The sequence below is a fragment of the Magallana gigas genome, chromosome 4 (genome assembly GCF_963853765.1).
Source record: "Magallana gigas chromosome 4, xbMagGiga1.1, whole genome shotgun sequence".
In the NCBI taxonomy this organism is placed as follows: Eukaryota; Metazoa; Mollusca; class Bivalvia; order Ostreida; family Ostreidae; genus Magallana; species Magallana gigas.
Genome location: NC_088856.1, coordinates 54,406,167 through 54,430,633, shown reverse-complemented (window position 1 = coordinate 54,430,633; position 24,467 = coordinate 54,406,167). Strand labels below are relative to the sequence as shown.

The 24,467-nt window shown below is 30.9% G+C and overlaps 2 protein-coding genes and 1 non-coding gene across 4 annotated transcripts in view; 1 reads left to right on the top strand and 2 right to left on the bottom strand.

The window, feature by feature from the left end:
* LOC117683192 (E3 ubiquitin-protein ligase TRIM71-like) overlaps positions 1-24,467 on the top strand; it is a 182,662-nt gene that overhangs the window by 46,041 nt on the left and 112,154 nt on the right. The window lies entirely within an intron of this gene.
* LOC105334339 (uncharacterized) lies at positions 12,070-13,844 on the bottom strand. The gene is made up of 4 exons (XR_010713404.1): positions 13,619-13,844; positions 13,415-13,543; positions 12,444-12,523; positions 12,070-12,217 (listed from the first exon to the last, which is right to left on the bottom strand). It is a non-coding gene; the product is annotated as an uncharacterized protein (transcript).
* On the bottom strand, positions 21,252-23,468 carry LOC105334340 (tripartite motif-containing protein 2). 2 transcript variants are annotated; one of them, XM_011437739.4, is made up of 2 exons: positions 23,205-23,468; positions 21,252-22,959 (listed from the first exon to the last, which is right to left on the bottom strand). In XM_011437739.4, exon 2 carries the CDS (start codon positions 22,938-22,940, stop codon positions 21,315-21,317), a length of 1,626 nt encoding a protein of 541 aa, XP_011436041.3. In that variant the 5' UTR covers positions 22,941-22,959; positions 23,205-23,468; the 3' UTR covers positions 21,252-21,314. The 2 variants fall into 2 exon arrangements, with proteins under 2 accessions (XP_011436041.3, XP_011436040.3); XM_011437738.4 differs by having other exon boundaries at positions 23,210-23,468.

Sequence of the window (24,467 nt, the reverse complement as noted above, 5' to 3'; positions counted from 1 at the left end):
TTCAAACGAGCTAAGATCTAGGCACTTGAGTGATCAGCCTTATATATGAGGCCTGTCACTTCCTACACAATGAAAACTGTCATCTCTTTACTTCGTTGAAATTTAAATTATTAGATTTAACTACACGACTAAGAAGCGATACGTTTAAGGTCATTGTCAAACAGTAAATCAATGTAATCAGTTTGTCTTAATATGATAGTTATTTCACTTTTATGGAAATTGGTTTCAAATGAGTTTCAGTTTATGAATTTAAATATTGCCCCCCAAAAAATTCAAAACCAAACATCCATTTCAAATTCTGTGATACGGTTTTGCAGTCTTAAATATATTAATTTAATTTCATAAAGCATACACTCATATAACTGCAGAATGAAATTATATGACTAAGTTGCTCCATCATATTGCGGTTAAATAGGACGTGCCCTATTACATACAAAAAAATAAAATTAATGTATTAACACACTGACCTAATTATTTGCCTCTTACAGCCAAGGAATTGATATTTGCTTCTACACATCGCAGTTTAATGCAAAACAGATAAAAAAAACCGAAATGCAAACAAATTTGCAGGTCATTGATTAAAAAAAAAATATCGTTGTTGCTTTCTTTAATCTGTTTATTTCCTATTTTAATACTTGCTTTTATAGTTCTAACAGATCGCTAAGGACATAATTCAATAGAAATAACTCCAAATACTTTTAATTAGACTTATCTATGAGGATGGTATTTCCCCTAATGTTGTTTTTATGAAAATAAATGATCAATGCTTGATTCATATATGTTCTCCTTTTGAAAAATAATTACAACCACTTATAATAAGCAAAAACACATGTAATGCAATGCTGAAATCACAGGCAATTATAATAACAAGTAATAATATAAGGCAAGTTTCATTTTGAATAATATAAGGCAAGTTTCGTTTTGATACATGTATGATCAATGCTTGTCAGATAATTTTTATATCAATTTAAAATTGAAAAAAATATCAGATGAAATGCAATCCATTCTTTCTTTTTCTTTGCGCTTCTGTAATTAGCCACAATACTGAAATATCATGCACGTAAAATCAATTAAATTGCACACAAACACACCCTTGAAATAATTATGAAAAACAAGGAGCAATAAGACCTGATATTGTAAAAGATTAATTTCGTAAAATCAAATTTCTTTACCCTCGGCCAAATATTATTATTCCAACTAAGTTAAATAAAATGAAAAAAAAACCAGTTTTTTGTTAAAATTTTTAAGTTGTATACATTAACATAGTACATGCAGCCTAGCTTATAAACATTAATGTAAAATGAATGCATAAACATATTACAAATATTAAGGACGACGGACCCAATTCAAGATTGTGCACCTCTGCGCAGAGATCCCATTGTGTGTTCCCATTGATTAGTGTGTTCGCTACTAATTTTTCGAAAAATGATCAAAATTTCAAAGTACATGAATGTTTACAAGCTACTTAATTGTATTAGGTTGTTTTCTTCTATGTATGCCTTTTAAACAAAACAAAAATGCATTTCTTATAATTCATATGTAATAAAAATATTAACTAGAAATAAAGGGTTTTTTTTATTATTCTAAAATTGTGATTTCGTTATGTTGACATAAAATCTGAAGCATAATAATTGAAATTGCATAGCATCTTTCGACTATTTTATGATGGTATTTATTGTAACTATTGAACTTTGAGAAATAAAATTTTCAAAAATGTGAACCATAGGATAATCAATATGGACTTTAATTGCATTACGCATGCTTTTACAATTTTTTTCTTCACAAAATGTCTTTTTTTAAATTTTTTTTTATTAATGCTTTATGCTTATACAAAAGAAATCTTTAGAAGTAATCAACAAATTTTTATTATCGTTTTCATATTTTAAGAACTTTTGTTAATTGTATTGTGGTTTCATTAATTTTTTCATAAAAAATAAAAACATGCTTTTATATAAATAACATTTTCACATTGATGTTTTTGAAGAGAGGGAATTTAAAAAAAATATTGAGACTTATGGATCGCTGATAGAAGTTTCTGATAGACTTGAGTCACAATAAAATAAAATGAATGAATAATGTTAATAATACTTTATGTGGTAATATAAATTTCGTAAACGAATTGATATTTTTTGAGAATAGTTAAAAATACAACTTTAGGATTATAATTTAATTTCTTTCTTCTTTTTCATCCTCAAGGCCATCTTTGTTTCTTTGATTTGTTTACTATAAAACCATAAAAAAAACTACACAAAATGCGTATATGCTATTCTTAAATTTGAATTGGACGAATACTTTAAAATAATTTGTTCTACCTGTAGTAGATGTATGCAAGCTTCTAATCTTACGCATGTAACATAACATCTGATGCAATACAATAAATATTACATTTACTACCAGTTTTTGTAATCCGTGTTAAAGAACATTAATGCATCCACATGCATGAACATTTTTTCTTTGTGAAAATTGTGATTAAGAATGAAAACTTTTACCAATAATGGAAACATACGATACAGTACTATGTTACATTTATTTAATGAATAAAATACTATTAAGATATTCAGCATACATTTTGAATACCTATAAGTAGTTCTATAAAGTGATTTTTCTTATGTCTTTTTTTTTTTAAATATATCTATATATAATTTTTTATATCAATATTTGAAAATTCTTTTTTACTCAAAGTGGAATTTTTTATCCTTCTTTTACAAAATAGTAGAGAAAAGATTTTAGAAGTGATATATTCGTTTACTATATTACCAATAAAACCCATCCAAACATCAAAGCCCTGACCTTTGGGCTATAAGGTTCACAATTTTGGTTTAGGATCTTTGCTCCTTCTTACTACTAAGTGAATTCAAATGTCAGGTTAAAACAAATATCGATTCGTTGAACATATTTTTTGTTTAGATATAAATCTTTACAGAGAAAATATTCAGATTCGTTTCTTCTTTATGTAATTAGAATAAATTGAAATATTGTATATCACGTTTTGGTAGATCCTAATAAAGATCAAGTATACGGGGATTTATCATTATCTCATTAACAAAACACAAAATCATATTAAGTTAAGTGTATTTAAGAAAGTGTTTAACAAATTGTCAGTAGGCGACCTTTTAATTTACGTCATAATCAGAATCAAATCTCTACCATTGGTAGATAACATTTGTTAGAGATAATCCAGACGTTTTACTATGTTTATGATGCATTTAAAAGCATATTAGGTATGCACATACTATTAAAAATGTTTAAGGTATAAATCTTGTTCATTTAAGGAGCTGACATATGTCTTTGATTAATATGAAATGAGTGCACTGTAAATCGTTTGCAATGTCTCTACTTGAAAAATAACATTTCAAATATTAATAAATAGAATTAAACGTATGGTTCGTGAAAAAGCAGCGTCATTCACAAAGGTGGTCACCTGTGAAGATTTAATTCCCATGTTGAATGGCACTAATGATTGGTATTTGTTGATACAAAATGTTAAGCCGTTTGTTTCGAAAAGATATCATTGAATTGACAAAATGCATATTTCGATTTCATTTTGAGACAGAACAAAATAATCAATTAATTCAGTAATGTAAAGACGTTTACTTTTACACTTAAATGAAATTTTTAAATAAAACCGTCAGAATCCCAAAAGTCTAACGGACAGATTACATATAGGAAAAAGTATGTGTTTTTAAAATTCAAATTTAAATATAATTCATTGCAATCATTAGATTTCTTGTATATATTTCCCATCTTTCTTTTCAATAAAATTATATATCCAAAATCAGAGCATGTGTTTGATGAAATTTTAAATAAAGTTCTTCAAATTAATTTTAAAATTATTAATTGATTAAATGGATTAGCTCTTAAACTTTTGAAATAATTCATTGATTCACTTTTCAAAAAACTTATATTCATTTAGAAGTACGATCAACCTTTAAAGGACTAAGTGCGGTATGGTCAAATATCTGCCCCCGATTTCAACCAATTTTTAAATAGTATCGTATAAAAATGAAATCTTCACAAATCCTTGTAAAGAGGATGCCTATTACTTTAATCTTTATTTTAGTCATCATTGCTCACTCGCTGCTTATCTATGACGTCACCTAAATGACCTAATTCCCGCAAATTTGCAAACAAATGAAGATATTCTCATTTTTGCTCTATATTTTGCATCCGGAAATATAGAGCGCAGGTCTGCTCAATTGCGATTTTAACATATGTTTTTCTTCAGATAGTTTTACATATCATACTAAAAAATGGTACTTGAGCAAGCCTGCGCTCGATATTTCCCAGTCGAAAACTCATCGGAAAACACCCATATTTTGCCACAAAACATCAATTTATCAAAATAATGCAATATTCATGACGTCATTTCTACATTATGACGTCACTGTGGTGATAACCTTTTACACCTTTATTTCCAATATGATTTTAACTATCTTTCACCTTATTTTAAAGCTCTTTCTAGAACTTTGATTTTGGGGGCAAAAATTGCATAAAACCGCACTTAGTCCTTTAATATCATGAAGCTGTACTTAATTATAAATCAGATGTATGCTTTTGAACATTAAACAATTGTATCTATTATATGAATTAAACCGTTGATTAGCTGTCAATAAGAAAAACATGCATAAGAATGTAAAGGATGATTATGGAATTTTGAAAAGAATTATCAATATCTTTTGAAAAAAATATTTATGAAAATGATGTGTTTATTCATAAAATGTTTATCTTAATCTTTATGTGATAAAAAAAGAAAGGCATAGCCGTGTCAGAAAATGAATTTAACAAAGTTACATTATAAAAGGAAAAGGAATAAAATATGAACGTAAGACGCATTATAGTTGTTTTTTTTTACTAAAACTAATATTGATGGGAATCAAGCTAAACTTTCATCCAAATTTAATCAATGAATGCTGTATCATATTAAAAAAAATTTAAAACTTATGACAAAAATATTTAATGTACAATTTAATTTCCTCTACAACATTGTGGGTAATCTTCGTGATCTTTCAGGACCTTTTCAAGGTGGGTTGAAAATTAGAGCCCTCATTTGTCATTTGTGTTAAGTTATTCTGATGACCTCGAAGACATACATATTCTATCGAGTTTACAACAAAAAATTTTAGGCGTTCGCATCACTATTGGTTAGCATGAATACATATATTATCGAATGTGAAACGAAAAACTATTAGGCGTTTGCACCGCTATTTGTTAGCATGTTTCATCATTAATTAATTTAATCAAAACTGTTGTAATATTATGAATAGTCTAATTTAATACTGACAAAAGAATAAACACCCAAAATAAAAGTACATATATACTAATGTGTCATTTAAAAAAAAAATATATAAAATTTAATATGTCCCCGCATCAAACTAAGAACACCATGGAAAAATCAATAAAGTTTTTACAAAAATTAGCAAACAGCAAATTCTTTATTTAATCGTACAATTATTTTCGTAAAACCGAATATCAACTTGGCAATAAATAAAATTTAGTATTCATTGTGAAAGAAAAATGAATGAAATGAAAAATGACGTGCAGAACATATATAAAAACTAGATTAGATACTGATAAAACAATATTTTACTTTACTTTACCTAAAAACAAATTTGGAAATCACAATGAGGGTATCTCTCTTGGATTTGTATCTTTATCCTCGCTTTTTATGATACCACTTTCAACCAATTTACATCCCATGAGCATATGACTAATATTTTATATTTTAACTTTACTGTGCATAAGTATGAGATGAAAAAGTAGAAGAAATGAAACAAAAACAAAAACTGATCTAATTATATCAGGAATAGACATAGCTTTTATGAATTCTATTCCACACGTTCGATAAAACGCGGCCTTTACATTTACTTCAGATTTTTGTTTATAATGATCTCAATAAATTAAAATATCAAATTAACATTTCATTTCAACATATATGTTCTAGACGATATATCTTATCGGTTTTGGTGATTAAAATCAACAATCAATATAAAAACTTCATAAACAAATTCTGTAGCTATTAGATGAACAAATGCTGCCGTAAAACCAAGATGACATTTAACACAAACTTTAATTACATTTAAATATACTTTACAAATGCACACATCAAAGATAACAAGTCATTTGTATGAATCTAAAAACATAGTGCAAATGATAGTTATCATGTGTAAAACTAATATCAATCAGTGCAATAAATGACATCAAAACATATCTAAATAATGCTCTAAAAACGTCATGTTAACCCCCCCCCCCCAATAAAAGCGCATGTAGCCTCTGTTACAAAATAAACCTGATGATTTAATTCTATTGTAAATGACAACTTGAAATTGTGTTCAGTTTTTTTTACGAGAAATTTGCTTATACAATGCGTTGTTGTTTTTCAATAGCCATTACCCTCTATTGTAAACTGTACTTTTAAACTGCGAAATGTCATATAATGCATAGAATAGAACACGAACACCTAAATTGAACCTCTCTAAACAATTATTTTGCACAAATATAGTTATTACCTAAAACACACGAATAGAATTAATTCTGCAAAAGTCTAACGATACACATTTTTGTAACAATTCCCTTACTCAGACTCAACTCGAACTGTGCTTGACACATTGAATCTATCACATTATCACTTTGAATATGAGAATTTGGGATTTTTGATGCATGTTTCTATACTTTTTAAAAGTATTGTGATCGTTGCTAGGAAAGGGGTTTCACTTAAGAGAAAACTAAGTCAAATAAATTACAAATGCATTCGTGAAAATCGCTTATAATTTTTCCTATGATAACTTAAATTCAAACTAACATGCAAAGTCTAAATGTTTTTATGAATAGTGCTACAAGCTACAGAGGACTTAACCCAGATAACATGTCTTTGCCTTTGATCTAGGATTATTGGAATGGAAATAAATTGATAAATTTTCTCAAGTTACTTGCCATAACCAGTTGTTTTCTTTCGAGATGTTGTTAAACACGTCGGCAAAAAATCCTATCTGCTTAACATAGCGATAGTAATTTTTCATTATTGATTTTAAAAAAACCTTCGACAGAAAATGCAAAGCCTTTCAATTAAGTATTTATAAATTTATTTTTATTGTTTAATATTTTGTATCATTTTTGGCGGATAATTAGTGATTTTGTGTGAGAATACAAAAAATTTAACTGAAATTACTATCATTCTGTATTGGATGAAATTTGTTGACATGTATTTTAGATAATCTAAATCTTTTATTCTACTGTGTTGGGTTCTGACTGTCATTTTCTTTCGAGGTCGATTGAATGGAGCCACGAAATGTCTTTTGTCACAATCTAGTTCTAAAAATATTGCGCTTTTAAAAATATAAAACTTGGTTGGAAACAAAAACTGGACAGTGTTTTCGATCTTTACTGAGTAACCAATACGATGCGGTCGGTGATAGGTTAGAAACTGTACCTTTAACAGAAGACTTTAATTTTCTGCGCAGTTTCACTAGTTTTACCGTTACCAGCTTCACTTGTTCTTTTGTAGCGGTGTTCACTTGTACATGACTCACATCAACAAAATCTCTCACTTCAGATCTCGTTCTACGGAGCAATTCTGTCATCTGATCACAATCACATTTCTATCTAAGTATAAAACCTGCGCCAACGAAGTACACCTGTGTCATTTTTTTCAGCCACACCAGTCATACTACCCTTCCACAAGGTATTCTATTCGGTTCAAACATTTACAATAAGAAATCTTATCAAAAGAGTGCCAAATTAAATATTTAATGCTTAAGCCTTTACAGAAAAGAAAACAAAGTTGTTATTTTTTCATACAAACATGTTTGTTTACAATACATTTGTATGGATTTTAACAACAATGTATTGTTCTAGATGCTATTTTAAGCATATTGTTTACGACATATTTTAATTGGTTCTTTTTTGGATAATCCAAATTTATATTAAAGGACTATATAAATGCCAACTTAAGATGAACATCAATTTATTTTACACTTTTGCCTCCTTTGTAAATATAAACTTTTAAAGTCTTTTTCATGATTTTCATATGTGATCTAAAAGCGTACAAGTTTTAGAAATTACATCAAAAAGTTAACCTTTTCCTGCCTTTTTTGCATTTTTAGCATATTTCGACTAATGTAATTTAGATTTCATTCAGAAAACACTGAGATCTTGCTAAAACAAACAAAATATTTTATCAAAGATGTATCTATTAAAACTAAATTTCTCTGTCAAAATCTTTTTTCTTGTTCAAAATTGTTCTATATTTTCAATTCAAAATTCATATAAGAAAAATGTCAATTCTTGACTGACTTAGGAACAAATCGCCCGTCTAATCCGTTACGTTTTCCCTCACTGTCATATGATTACAAAAGAGCGTCTTGTCTAACGTCGTATGCTGCCAGTGAGTGCAGATGAATCAAATAAAATGTAAAATACATTTATTATATCAAATAGTCTAAAAATACACAAAATGATTTAATGTACATAACAAACTTTTAAAAATGGCGAAGTATGGGGGTCAAATTACACTCATATCATAAAAAGTTTTTTTAGTTAGAGTCTGGCGTAGGTATACAACGAATTACATAAATGGATAGAAAGTTATTTACTTTTACTGTTTGATACATGTGACATTAAAATGACATTAAAATGATAATTCACTTAAGACGAACTCCTACTTACGCATTTGTTTTATAGAAGAAATGATTTTTTTTTTCTTTAGCGATCAAAAGGATGATACATGTATCTTGTACGTGCTATTAAAATGTAAAATTATAACAGGCTAAAACGGGTTATATTTTTAACCACAATTTTATGAAATGTATATAGCTTTTTTCATTGTGTGTGTTAAGCATAGTCCCATTGGTAGCAATTTTAAATCAAATTTCACACCATCTGTTTTTCAAAATTGGTATCATGTGAGAAGCGTATTACAGTTTTAAATTTAACTGACAATTGACACTCGATCAAAAAAAAACAACAAATACCAAATAAAATCAAATACAATTTTTACACAAATAGACGAACATCTATAACTTTAATGTCATGCTCATTGTCTTCTGTTTATCTTTATAGCTTCAAAGTACTATCTGTTGCACTTGGAAAGCGAAAATAATAAAGAAATAAACTCACTTAGTTTCTTTCTACAACGTCCTGAATATGTAAACCCTACTTATACTCTATTGACTTGGAAGAAATGTGTCTAATATTTGTTGTGTCAAACGATTTTTATAAAAAAGTATTTTTTTTTCTTGTTTTAGTATTGAAAAGTATTTATTTACAATGAATAAATGTAGCCTTGTAATAATATTAAATATATTTAGGTAAACAGTAGGCACAGTGCATGAGTATCATTCAATGTTCGTAAAAATACAATACGATGAAGCAATAAATAGTTAAACATTAAAATATTTTCCATATTGCGTTTTAGTAACGCACACTCGTATTCACAATCCCTATATTTTTATCTGTATTAATGATTGCTAGTATAACAGTTCTTTTAATATTCGTGTGTACAAAATTGCTATTATTGATGACCTTACTTCACTTCACAGGATAAACCTCTGCCATTCAGTGAGCTGAATGTTAACTGAATGATCTGGAAAGGTGACTGAATGGCATAACTATGCCATTCAGTCACCTTTCAGTTACCGATCAGTCACATTTCAGTTAACTGAATGGCAGAAATTCATCCTGTGCTTTTTAATTACCATGAAGAATTTAAAATAATTTGCTTACATGTTTATAATTATAAAGATAATGCTTTTCATTTATAAAGAAAAACAACTCTTACAAGTCGCGTCGGTGTTTTTCTTGGTAATAATTGTTTTGTATTATATTTCATCAATTATCGTTATATTTTCTTTTCGCTTTTTCATCAATCAGAAACTATTTGTAGTTTGTTGACATGAATTTAAAAAAAAGAAAATAATGTTGTCATTGTTTTATAAGTTCAAAACACTGCTTGACATTATATTTAAAGTTGATGTAATTGACAATTAATAAAAATTAAGGGATCTTTTTGTAACAGTTATTCATTAGCTTGCATATTCGAGACGCAATGGTCATTTTAGTATAAAATCGTCGATTAGTCTTCGAAAGAAACTTGAATTTAGTCGAATATTGCTTCCTTTGAATGTTGATTTATCTATGTACATATATAAAGCAGTATATCAACTTTCAAAAGTAGGTGATTAAAAATTGAGGTAATATCTAGCACGATTTTTTAATCCTTATTTTTCAGTTTTACAACTAGGTGACCTTTATGAAAACATCTTGATGCTGTTAATTTTACAAAGTGCAATCAGATTTTCCAAATCACCACACCGTGGTTTTCCAAATACATATCACCCACCTCCGAAAACTTTGACGATATATATACTTAACTATGAAAACTTCTGGTCTGTACTGTAGCGCGTTTAAAAACTATTTCAAAATGGATTTATTTACAAGTTAAACAATATAGAATTAATTCAACAAAAATTATTCTATTGCATGAACATTTTAATCAAAGAGTATACCCTGGTGTATAATTTTTTCCCTATAATAGTAATATGGTCTAAAATATCAGAAAGACGTTCTATATCCCCGTCTGGAAACTTCCTCGAAACGTGTTCTGGCATTTTGAATCATTAAAATTATATCAGTACACACGCATTACTGAAATGGTAAGTTGAAAGGTCAAATTTTAATGTTTACCGTGTTAATACTTGGTGGCGTTTTTTTCCGTTATGATAGTGATTAATAATTGAATTAAAAATAAAGCATCAAGGATAATGAGAATGTTTTATTTCTGAATAACCTAGAATCCGTAGTAATTTCACTACTTTGTATTACAGTATCTGATGCATGTAAACAACATAGACATAAAGAAAACGTATTTGTTGATTGAAACAGAACGGAATTTCCCGCATTCCTTCCTATTATCAATTTTGAATTTTTATGGTAAAACATGAGATTGCGACTAGATATAACTCAAAGATCTTATTTGTTAAGTTATTATTGTTTACTTTTCGTAGAACTTTAATGTTCAAGTGTTGACAAGTTCTTTAAAGACATGGTGTGTTCGGAGCAAACCATTGACAAGGTGACCTCTGTCTATAGCTGTTCACGTTAGATGGTTGTCGGGCACAGTAGCCCTCGTAAAAATGACAGTCGAATTCACGCTCAGTGATCAGGCATTTGTCACCAATGGGAGCAGGTTCTCCGTAAAGTGGCTGATACGGAAGATCAACTTCGACCTGAAAAGGGTTCGACAATTGTTATAAATGTTAAACATCCTATGGCTTCCATGCATTTCCTGTGTTTTTGAATTAAATGATAAAACTTTTTTATCACCTTGCAGGAGCAGTCAAATTTACTAAATCTGTTCAGATTTTCTAGCGTTGCTTCAAAATATTCATATATCTCAAGTCTGTTGGGCGAACTGTAACGACTAACTGAAATAAAAGAAAAATAAATTTTGGTCTAATCCATGGGCAATTTAGCATTCTTTGTATATTTATTTCCCATTTTTTCTGTTTCGAAGTTAGTTAGAATTCTTTTTATTTTATTTTTTTAAGAAGGCCTGGACATGAATCCCGCTTAAACTTTTCAAATTTCATTTTCCTATTGTTAAAATCTTTTATGGAAAATTGGGGTTTTAAAATGATTATTGAGAATTGAGAAGTTTGAGTTACAAACACAATACAAAGAAACACCTTGTTATGTAAAAAAAGATTTCTGGTATTGTTATTTTTTACACACATATGGTATTGGTTAGGTATTTAATGAACGTTGTGGTTTTGTTTCGTATAAAATATAATTACTTGATATACTGGATCAAATGATCTTGTTTGTCTAATTTGTTAAAGAAATGATTATTTGTTATTTGCATTATTTGTAAGCAAATAAAATACTCCAGTTTTGTTTACATAACAATCATTTCTTATCTTTGCATCCCGCCTGTAATTTGACTTGTAGTCAATCATTTAAAATGCAAAAGTAAATAATTCAAACCAAAAAAAGCAAAAACAGAATCAAGTTTGATCTCAAATTGTGGCAATGTCCTTTAAATGTATGAAGAGGTTGTCTATAAATTTAATAGAAAAAAAATGTAAATAGTCATTTATTATATAAATAAAAAGAACTTGCTGGTAAATATGTATTTCCGGTTGACGTCCAGTACGGTAGGTCCACAGGAATGGCCTCTTCCATATCCAATGACCGTTACTGTTTTACCTATATAGCCAACCTGTCCCTGACAAGAAAGACAAAATAGATAGAAAGATGGATGGATGGATGAATAAATGGACGGATGGATGGATAAAAAGATAGAAATAGATAGAAAGATAGATAAATAGATAGATAGATAGATAGATAGATAGATAGATAGATGGATAGATAGATAGATAGATAGATAGATAGATAGATAGATAGATAGATAGATAAATTACACGTTATAAGAAGAGAACGATGAAACTTACTTTGATATTAGAAGTAATTTTAACGCGGAATGTTGCGTCTCTGTCTTCTATTTTGGCACAGTTTACAACTCCAACGAATACTGTCAATAATAAGAATAAGTAGATAACATAATCTAATTACGCAGACATTTATGTTGGAGACTGATTTTCATATTTGAAAGAATTCAAGAAAACTATAAATTTTGATTTACATTACAGGTAACAATTTTGACATTTTGAATTACATTTCAGGTCCGAATTTTGTTTTTGCATTAGTTATTTTGTTATCAGGTGATATTCAAAATAAACCTTGATACAACTTTTGAGTGTAGCGATGACATAATCACTGTTGAATTGTAACTTTCGATTCATTTTATATTTAACAAAAGCATTGTTATATATATTAATGCTGAGCAATAAAAATTTAAAATCAATATACTTATAATTATTAAAATGTTTCTTATTAAGTAACTTTTGTGAACATGTGTTTTAATGATAAAGTAATATTTTTTATGTTTTTACTAGTTTTGGCCTTTCTGGGGATTGTAATGAAAACAAAATATTAAATAAGCAAATTACGTCTTTAATTTTCATTTTTTTTATCTATGAAGTTTGTCTTTGTGAATAAAAACGGAAAATTATCATTTATGTGTCAACATCTTAGATCTTACTTTGAAATGATATATATTCATATATTAAGTAAAAGTTACTCAATATGACACACGTTTATTTGCTAACTAATAGTTCATGTAAATTGACTGTTTTAGTTTATTTAGCGTTTTTAATTGCATTCATTGATAATATTTCCATTTGTATGGCCATTATATCTTCCTATTTAGCAATTACATTTGGCAATGTGTTTAGACCTATTTAACAGTTAATGTTCATATCTATTGTTTGTAGTTTGTTGGCGTTTTTTTTCAGGCTTCATTTTGTTAAGACATAACTCAAATTAATCGATGATCAATACAATAAAACAATAAAACACTTACCTAAAGGAGCTTCGCAGTACACAGTTTGGTCACTTGTAATATACGGCTCACACCCGTACACTACAAACATCAGATTGGCTAACGCTAGCAATGGTACAAAGTTCTGCATCGTGTTTAACTTGTTCCAACCTGAAATCGTGACTAATGTAAACGATTGTGAAAAGGAGCGTTTTATTGATGAAAATGAGATGACGCAATTCTAACCTTTCATTTCCAGAAATGATGTTCAAATGTTACAAAGTGAAGTAACTGTGTGGTAATGGATGTTTCAAACTCCAGCCTGTTAAAATTCACGTTTTAAAATGTTAAAAACACTGGTTAACTTTCAATGTTTCTGGGAAAGTCTACGGCTTTATTCATAGACGTTTCTAATACAGAGGACGCAAAGAGCATTTTTTGAAGACTTGAACATGTTTAAGAGAGCAATATTGAGGCAATATCAAATATCAATGGCTTCTTATTTCCGTTTTTTTTAAACAATGGTACACAGCGGGTTCTAGTAAACACTCTACGTAGCCTCATCTTTTACTCTTACCAAAATTTTAACAGCAGTAAAGGAAACTTTAAGAGTACTGTGCAACGGAATCCCAATATGTTACAAAAATGATTAGCATCAAAACTTACGACATTTTTGACACTTTATACAACCACCCCCTTCCCCAAGATATATTAAATTTCAGCCTTTTTTGACAGCATTGAGGGATGTTCTTTTAATGAAACTTACCACTACTGCTGTCAAAAAGACTAGACTTTAATATATCTTGTGGGGTGTATAAATTTTCAAAAATGTCTTAAGTTTTGATGTTAATAATCTTTTAATGAAACGGATCACGTAGAATTACTTATCTTGTTATCGGTCATTTGCAAAACTATTTTGTTAAACACGATTTGGATTTTGTACACAAATTCTTTGAAGTTTTCACTAAAAAGATGTTTGTGTTTCTGATAGAGAACATATATGTAAATTTGGAAATCAGATCTTCAAACTATCTGTTTGAATTCCCATTGGTACCAATAACGCCCAACTGTTAGCAGGCCCTTTTTGTAATTATGCTTTACGTATGAACAGTTTCTGAGGGGAAGCATACTACTGACAAACAAGTTGATAAAAAAGGTCTATCAACAGTCTCTATTGAAGTCATCGCTTTGTAAGTTCTATGGTTAATGCAACGACCTTGTCAGCAAATACATTCTTGGATTACATACTGACTGACGTTTTTCATACTTATTTCTAGACCATAATTAATTACCTAATTGTTAACAGGTTGTTCGGTTTTCCCGATAACGAGGACACACGGAGGGTGTGACCGGTCAGCAGAAGATTCTCAACCCTCCATTGCACCTGATCCTACCTCTGTTTTACTAGAAGTCCGTATTTGCTCTGCTTATATTTTGTACTCCGTATTCTAAAACGTTTACCATGGGAAAGTGACAAATCATTGTTAAGTCCAATTAATTTTGCAGCAATAAGCATGTCGTTCAGCACGCCAACATTCTGTCAATGTCATTAATCTACATGATATTTAAAGAAATGAAAAAAGATGTATCCATTGCATGAAAAAAAGATACTCTTTTAATGTAACATTCTAATCGAAAATAAACTAGACTTTTTAATTTTTATTCATTTTTATATACTTTTTAATAGAGAGATTAATTGATTATGTAAGCGTAATATTTTTATTTTACCTTCATACTGACTTTAAAGGCAAGAATTGTTCATTTAACTCAGTAAACCACTATGACACGTACTATTTTGTCAATGCTAGCTATCTTAATACTTGTTGACGCTCTGATAACATGATTAGGGTAAACAAGGAAAACGAACAAGGAAAATATAAATAGCAAACCCTAAAATAGTTTTCTGAGTATTTAGATTGATTTTGGTGTTGAATAATGTTTATGTGTTTCTTTCTAGGCGTTTAAAAACTATAATCAATATCTCTTCTGAGATTTGTGATTAATTGACTACAATGTTTTAACATTTGGGGTGTATAAGAAGTAGTGTATTTATAACATGTGATTTTACATGAAGCCGTTTATAATTTATCTATCTGTATATGTATCTTGACTAAAGTAAAAGTGAAAACGGATTCCAAAATATTGTCAGGAGAACATATTGAAGAAATATTAAAATTGATTGAGTAACAGTTGGACTTATGTTTTAATCCAATGATGATTGAGGGAAAAAATCTCCGTGAATAAATATAAATACACATTCGCCGTATGAAGCATATCATAGGGCAATTTAGTCACATTTATACATGACGAACGTAAAGAAACAACTCCCTATGAATACAGTATAATATGTGAATCATTAAAGGAAAAGATAATAAAAATAAATATGGAGCGCCACTTTGCAAAAAGTGTGTAAAATACTTGCCTGCAAATGCCACCGTATCTTGTCTCCTTGCAACTCATTACAACAATAATATAATTCAGACCATGACACCCCCGTGGTCAATTATGCGCAAAACTATTTAGTGCAACTCGTGCATGTACGTATGCAAACACAAGCTATAATAGAGTTCGACTATCTTTTTGGCCTTTTTTTTTAGAATGAAAAAATGACAATAACAAATTGTCAACTATCTCAAAAATCCATAAAACGAAGTACAAATTCAAAGCAGAGCAACACGTGCCTCTAAAAGATGAAAGTAGCTAGGATCAGGAGCCATGGAGGAGTGAGCATCCTCTGCTGACGGTCACACCCGCCGTGTGTTCTTTTCGTAATCGGGAAAACAATCGGAAAACTCCGTAGACAATGAGGTAATTAATTATGGTCTAACAATTAGTATGAAAATCCGCAGTCAGTATGCAACCCAGTGGAAGATTGTATTTGCTTACAAAGTCGTTGTACCGACTGAACTTACGAAAAGATGTCTTCAAACGAGGCTGTTGATAGTCCTGTTCTCTCAACTTGTTTGTCAGTAGCTTGCCTCCCCTTCGAAACTGTTCATACGAAGAGTATGCGCTTGTATATCAAATAAGATGAGAGACAAAAACTACGCAGGTGCCGAAGGTATATTGCTACATAAGTAAAGAAAGCTGACAATAGAAAAATTGAAGTCATCGCGTTTATCATAAAGTTTTGTTGTTAGGTTAACATCAATTAATGTCCATTTCCATTAAAATATCCAAATATGCAACACATCACGCAGACTCAGTGGTATCTTTTATTTCAAGTTCATTGTGATATATCGAGTCGACGTAAGTATGGAAATAATAATTCGTAATTGATAATACGTTGTCAATATACCTGAATGTTCAGTTGAAGGCTACAGCGAGTGATTTATTTTTTCATGTACAAGTTTTTTAATAAATTCTGCTTCGTAAGAATACAAGAATAAGTCTGCTAACAATGGGGCACAACTGGCACCGATGGGATTTACAACATATTTCCAAAAACTACCTAGATGTTGACTATCAGAAACTATCTGAAGCATCGTTTTAGTTGTATCTTATCAACAAAAAGCGATGATTCATGTCAATATATGAATTACTAATAGTTACTTTACATCTCAATAATTTTTTACGCGGTCGAACTCTTTAAAATTCTCAATCTCACTGTTCTCTTTTGTATGGTGTTTTGAAATCTTCACTGAACCCTTGTTTACTTTCAACGTTTTGATGCTTTTTTATTATATACGTTTCAGAGGTTTGTGCAATTTTGGAAACTGACACATTTATTTTGCTCCAGACATAACACAGTGAGGTAATTTCAAAGCGAGGCTACTCCAATTTAAGAGTTTTAAAGGAAAAACTACTGCAAATAAAATAACCCATCAAAAACAGTTTCGGTATTGAATAATGTAAAATTTCGAGATAAGTAGACAAAGCATCAACCCTAATCATCACCATTGGGACAAATCATCAACCTTAATCATCACCATTGGGACAAATACATTTATTCAATTGTCACGTTCCATTATAAAATAAAAGGGTGACATTTTAGACCAATGAAAAACTTAAGCGTTCAAAATATCAAGATTTTAGAGTTTTTTGTTTGTTTGGTTTTTTTTTACTTAAATAAGTGTATAACTTGTACTTGTATTCAAAGGAAGTTACCCAATATACATTAATGTTTTTTAGTGCAATACTGAATTTGTTTGCAGTATTCATAAGAATATACATCACAGACCGGGCTAATTACATATTTGAAAAAGAGGGGGTGGGCTAAGTTAACGTAATAAAGATTACTAAGCATTCTGGACAGTTCTGTAAAGCTATTTCAAAATTTAATATGTTTTACGGTGCTACCGTTCTGGCGAGCGCAGCAAAAATTACAAATACCTTGCATCATTGTCGACCTAGTGTTATTTAGGTATCAACGAACGTTTAAGAATTTTTGAGAGAGTATTTCTCTACAATAAGTATGGTTAAGGTATTAATTTTAATGGTTATGATACATACAGCGCAACCCCCTACCCCGAGAGAGAGAGAGAGAGAGAGAGAGAGAGAGAGAGAGAGAGAGAGAGAGAGAGAGAGAGAGAGAGAGAGAGCCTGACCCCTGTTTGTAGGTGTGTAATATCCCACTTAAATTTAATGGCCAGACTATATGCAATATCTACATAAATTTTTTAACTGTTTATTTTTTTTTCATTTTTTCCTTTTTATTTAGTTCAAAATGTCCTATTGTTTGTTTCCTCCCTACTCATATACTTGTATACCTGCCTTCTGTACATGCATGTACAATTAGCTTAAAAATGGATCGATATGACAGTAAAGTATGGCTCTTGCTAGTATTTATTTATATAATCTCTATATTAAAAAAAAATTAAAAACAAATCATATGTCAATGAGGCAGTTATCGCAGTCTTTACTGAAATAGCTAGTACACTCATTACAGATGTTTAATCCACCTCTAAATTTATCGCGGGAAATATAGCGCGAGTGCACTGTGACGTCATCCATGATTTTGTTCGTCTTTGTTTGCGTTTCTCCACTCAATACGAAGGTTGGAAGCATATAACAAATCTTTTGAATCTAGCCAAAGCATATGCAGCACTCAAAACGTGTCTTTAAACTTTAAGTCACCGTAAATTACACGTTAAAAGTCGGCCATTTTTGGCATAGGACCACGGGTGAAAACATTAGAGAGCATTATGGGACGAAGACAAAAAAATTTGTATGATGAACTGTAGGTTTAGCTCGTTCTTTTTCCCGCGCACACTGGTTCTTAGAGCTCGCTTTGCTCGCCGGCGCTGCGCGCCGGGGAGCTGCGCTCGCTATAAATAAATTTTCTTATTGGTGGGCTATATTCTGATGGTTAACAATGCTTGTTCAATTCATCTACGGAGAACTGTTTAAATCTTGAAGGGCTATTAGAAGAGAAGAATTAACACATTAAAAGTGAAGATTGAAGAAGTTTCATGAGGCACTGCAAGTAAGTTTACGTAAAATACGTATAACACAAGGTTTGGTTTTTCATAATATTTTACTTCACAATACAGTAAAACTTGTCTAATCGGCGGAGGGTGGTTCTGAAAAATTTGGCCGGATTAGGCAACATCTGATTTGGAGAATAATGTTGCACTGGATTAATTTTAGGTCTTGCTTCTGAAATATGTTAACCCTCTTTGATCGTGATTATGGTGCTGATTTTCATTTTCATTTTTGAGAACAGTAATTGCATAACGGAAAATATACGATGGACATATTTTTCAAATAGCCGATAAACCTGGGTCCGACACAAGTGCATGAATCACCGGAAATTGTTAAACAAACATTGACCACGCGACAAGTCAACAGGTGGCTTATTATGTAATGGCGAGAAGTGTTTTTATGCAAGGAACAATGGAGTTTGAATAAAAACGGAAATAAACAGGAATTTAATAAAGAATGGAGCATTTTGACAATGTAAACTGTGACTCTGTAAGTGTACCCATACAACGTGCATTACAAACAATACCAGCGGTCTTACTCCCACGGTTTCTAGAATCATGGCCTGAAAAAAATGAGGCAAATTAAGTGTATAATACACGAAAATAAATCAAGGCCCTGCACATTAGCAGAGAAAATGTCGAGAATTACATGTTAATCTGAAAATAAATGTACATTGTAGTTTAAAAAATGAAATGTACCAGGTTATTGGTACCTTGTGGAGGCATCCTATATTAAAACGGCAAGTGGTTGATATTGGTGGTGCTTTATCATGCAGAGAAAAGCAAATGATGAATGTACAATTCCACACTAAATATCATAACGTGTTATTTATCAGTACAGAATATAACGAAATAGACCAGTGTATATGTTTCCAATTTGTTTTTCAATTTCCATACCACACCTTATTTAATAACGTACAAAGAACGAGTCCAGGTTCGATGTCGTTTACACCGGATTTCTAATGCTCTATTAGAATAAGTGTATAAACAATAGTTGTATATCATTTAAATTTTTTCAAAGGAAGTCAACATAACTTAACAGTAACTACTGTTGATATTCCAATATCACCGGGCTTTGTCATATGCAGCTTTCAACACAGAAGACATTAACTTGGTATAGTTTATCATCGCACGTTGGCGCGAGGTATCTTAAACAGACGGATTATCTGAGTTTCGCCTGAGCAATAGACGTCGGCTAAAAAAACTGGCCTTTAGCAGAACCATAAGACATTGGCAAGACCATGGGACTTACACTTATTTGCTTAACATAAATTTAAAACAAACTAGAAGAAGCCCCGCGCAAGCGCGGGAATAAACACAACACAAACTGAAACAATACTTAATATGTTAGACGATATTTTTTTAAATCATTTTTGTATATACTTTGACCGATTTCTTCTCAGTTGCTTTTCTAAACTTTGCATCTGACTCAAAAAATAAACTTTTTTTTAATTTTAAATCAAACCAGTGCGTAGATATTTAGTACATCTTTCTCTAAATTTGTTTTTAAAGGCAAACGTGATATAATTTGTATTATTATAATTGTTTCTGATCATAAATTTAAATAAAAGTCTGTTTTGAAAAAAAGGGGGGTCACCCCATTCAACTTCACCGTTTTATGCCTACATCATTTATCAGAAACACAATCTGTTCACTGTTAACAAATCAATGTCCAAGGTTGATTACCAATCTGCCATAATATTAAAATGTATGAAATTATATAAAAAGATAGTGTCAGCATATTCATTTGCATATGTTAAACCAAAGTTGTCAGATTCAAAGTATCTACCTGATGGTTAACTCGCCCTACACTACTTCTTACCCTAAAAAACTAACATTGCATCAAATTATTCCAGTTTATTTTTTCACATTTTTTTTTATTTATCGCAGTCCAATCCAAAGTATCAAACTGCGAAGCATAAAAACTCGGCCTACACTTTCCGCCTTACAATAATTAGTCAGCCCGCGTTCTTTGTTACCCCGTGCAGGAAAGTGCTATCCCATTCAATCGCCAGGGGTCGTGTTTTGCAAGTGAATAAGTATCAGAACTAAAATCGCAAATTTGAGAAACGAATTGGCTCATTTTATCAATTCAACATTTGTCAAATCTTAACTTATATGTGTACTCTAAATAAGTTCCCAGTAAATGTATTCACTCTTAGCTAAATTATTTAATATTACTTCATTGCACGCATATATTTTGATGCAAATTACCCCTGCCTTGATCCGCCAAAACGTGTCCACCACCTTTATCTCATTTTTGCTATTTCAGGCTTGATTATCGAAAATGAAAGCAGAATTTTAATTAATTTCACAATAATTACTTACTAGGTACAATTTAATTATAGTTTATGGACATGATCTCACACGTGTTGGAATACCAAAGGTGTACGCAAGTACTCTGGTGCAGGCATTAGTTCATTTGCCAACAGTCTTAATTTATTAGATGTAATATATCGTTTTTCAAAACAGTTTATTGGTTTATACAACATTTCACATTATATATAGACAGACTTTGTTTACATATAATATTGAATTTTCTTTATTTGACCTTCCTTTTCTGCCACAAAGAGGTTATCGTTTGTGTCAACACATAAACCCCATGGACTGTGTAAATCACAGTTGTCAATAAAGCGGAGGAACCATCCGTCCTGATTTATGATGTGAATACAGTTGTTTTTATCATCGGCTATCAGGATTCGACTCTGGCTGTCTGTTGTGATCCCGTACGGATAAAGCGACCCCTTTGTTTTAGATGGAGGACCAGTGTAGGTAAACCGGAGTTTCCCGGTCGGATTGACCACCACTACTGCTCCGGCGTACCAGTCGGATACACATATATCGTGGTTTTTATTCTCGTTGATGTATCTAATGTAACGGCCAGATGAAAAGAGAGGTTGTCCATTGTCGGCTATCTCAATACAATTCAGCAGAATTGAACCAGAGTAACGCACAATTCTTGTATGTTTATAGTCGTCACTGTCCATGGCAACTAGAAGATCGCCGGAGGAAGTGCTAGTAACACCAAAGGGTCTCCATCCCCAACACTTGATTATTTTTTGAATATGTAAATGTTTCACTATGTTTACAGATCTTTTATCTGCATCAGTATATAGCAGATCGCCATTTCTCGTGACTGTTATATTTTCTGGATTATTTCCGGTCTTGGTATGGATTGCCTTTACTAGTTCTCCCTTGAGATTGTAAAGTCTGATCATATTATCCTGACCACATGCCCATACTTCTTCCTGATTTAGACAGGACACACTATGTAAATTTTTACTTTCTCCGAACTCGGTTTCGGTGACTGAGATCACTTTTGGTTCATCAATTAGCAGTCTATCTGGTTTTTCTGTTTTAAAAACTAACTCTGACATGAAGCCAAACTGCTGATAAATTTGTTCTCTGTTAATTGTTTGTGGAGTAAAACGTGGTAGGGAAACTGAAATTTGAGGAGGCAATTGTCTAAATTCAGCATTCATGGATTTGTACACAGATACCTGGCTGAAATCATTTGTGTTCAGTAATTTCTTTAAGTCAGCAATGGTCTGAGTGATTTCAGAAACCTTTCGAGTAATTTCGTCTTCCTGTTCATTTAAGAAAGTAATATATTTCAAATCCATTTCTTCAAGATCAAATTTTAAATTTGCGATAATGGTATCTATCTCCATATGCAATTGTTTTCCATGTTTGTCAAAAGCTTCCGTCAGTTTCTTTGAGTTGTCATTGAGATCAGCCATCTTGATCGGGAAGGAAGATGCAATTTCTTGATATTTCGGATAAATAACATTTTCCAATTCATGTAAATCTTGTTGTACAATCTGTTTATGCCTTTCAAGTGCATTCGTCAAGTCAACAAACTTATGACACTGATGCTCTTCAGATGAAGCACACAGCACACAAATGGGATTGTCACACTGTTCACAGTAAAGTTCACACAATTTAGGGGAATGCTTTGGACATATAATAGTCGAACCACGCTCGTTAAATGGAACAACTGTGTGTTGTAAAGGTTGGTTGGATAGATGTTCCCCCACGCAGCCTTTACATAGATGTATGTGACAAATGTCACAGTACATAGGAGGGGCTGGTGTTTTGCATAAACGACACCGTAAAACATCTTGGGCACAATGACGATGGTCCATGGTTGCTTATCTTATCAATCTGAAATCAGGAAAAAAATATTATCACTGATGTCAACTAGCAAACAATGCATAGACAATCTAAATAAAGACATTACGATGTAACAATTAAACAATATTGAAATTAATTTAGGACAGCAACACAACTTGCAATTAATATATTCATTTTATTTGACGGTAATTTGACTTTACGATATCACTATGTGTATGCAAATTAATCTAAAACGGGAAACCTAATACACAAGTGTCACTCTAGCTATATAGTACCTTACATTTTCCACGCAAAAGCCATTTTATTTAGTATAACTTTAAAGCACAACACTGAAAAATCCATGGATGATACACCAAACGTTCCTTCTTTTTCATTAGAAATAGAATTCATGATTGCTTTTACTAATCACTCGTCCAGAAACTATAAAAACGAGACACAAACTCACAGCAAAGCTTTTACAACATAACGATCTCGTATATATCACGTTCTTAATTAAGTATCATAGAGCACACTGTTCTATCAGAACAGTAAATCGTTGGTTTTAATAGGGAAACTGGCAACAGCCCTTTCCTGATTACGTTAAGATACGGAAACTGACAAGACCATTCTAGTAGCGACAGCGATAATAAAATATTGGTTGTTTGTAGTATGCTATACAATAGATGAATTATTTAAGATGTAGCAGGAAGAAACAAATTAATCAGGAAAAGTGCAGCAATAGGTTAATAACACACTTTAAACGCAGATATTATAAATAATTTTCATAATTTTCATGTCCGCCTGTCTTTTTATTTACATTTTTTTGTAGTGAAACATACGTTCTTATTCAAAACCGATCACTAGTCATTAACTGTATTGAACTAGTGAATTGAAGCATAGGGGGCCAAACAAAGTAGGTTTTTCATTCATTAAAAGGCCATTACATGTATTTTTCTTTTACTGTTTCATATTCCCGAAAAATTGTCTGACAAATTCATGAAATATTTATCAATGTAACATCATAATTGTTTGGGATTATTTTTATTCAGTGATTCAAAGGATATTGTTGGTATGTTGTTTTTTTTATATCTTGTTATTTATAAAATAAATTAACATGTCTTTGTCTACAAAAAAAGTTGCATATGTAAGAGATATAAATTTGCATTCACTCTGAGTTTTAGCGATGTTATTACCTCTGCATGTTAAGTTTAAGCTTATCGCTTTTATACAAAATTCCTTACAAAGAAAAGCATCGATATTCTATGTAACAACTTTTTGTCTCATTATATAGATATATTAAAAAGTTATATAAACCTACAATAGATAAAACTTCGATAAAAAAATGATGGTAGCCATGTTCAGTCGATCGTTGACAAATGCATAAATTTTACATAAACAGTATCAATAGGAACACACTCATTTGACTTAACCTGGATGTGAATGTTTATGCATCAACGTTCTTTAAAGCTTGTTCTTTATGAATGCATCTCTTAACGGGTTGTTAGAACGCATGCTGAACGCATGTCAGAACGGGCTGTCAGAACGCATGCTGACTGTCT

Bases quoted from the DNA above. Each gene is read 5' to 3' on its own strand.
- LOC105334340 (XM_011437739.4), bottom strand. From the start codon at position 22,940: ATGGACCATCGTCATTGTGCCCAAGATGTTTTACGGTGTCGTTTATGC.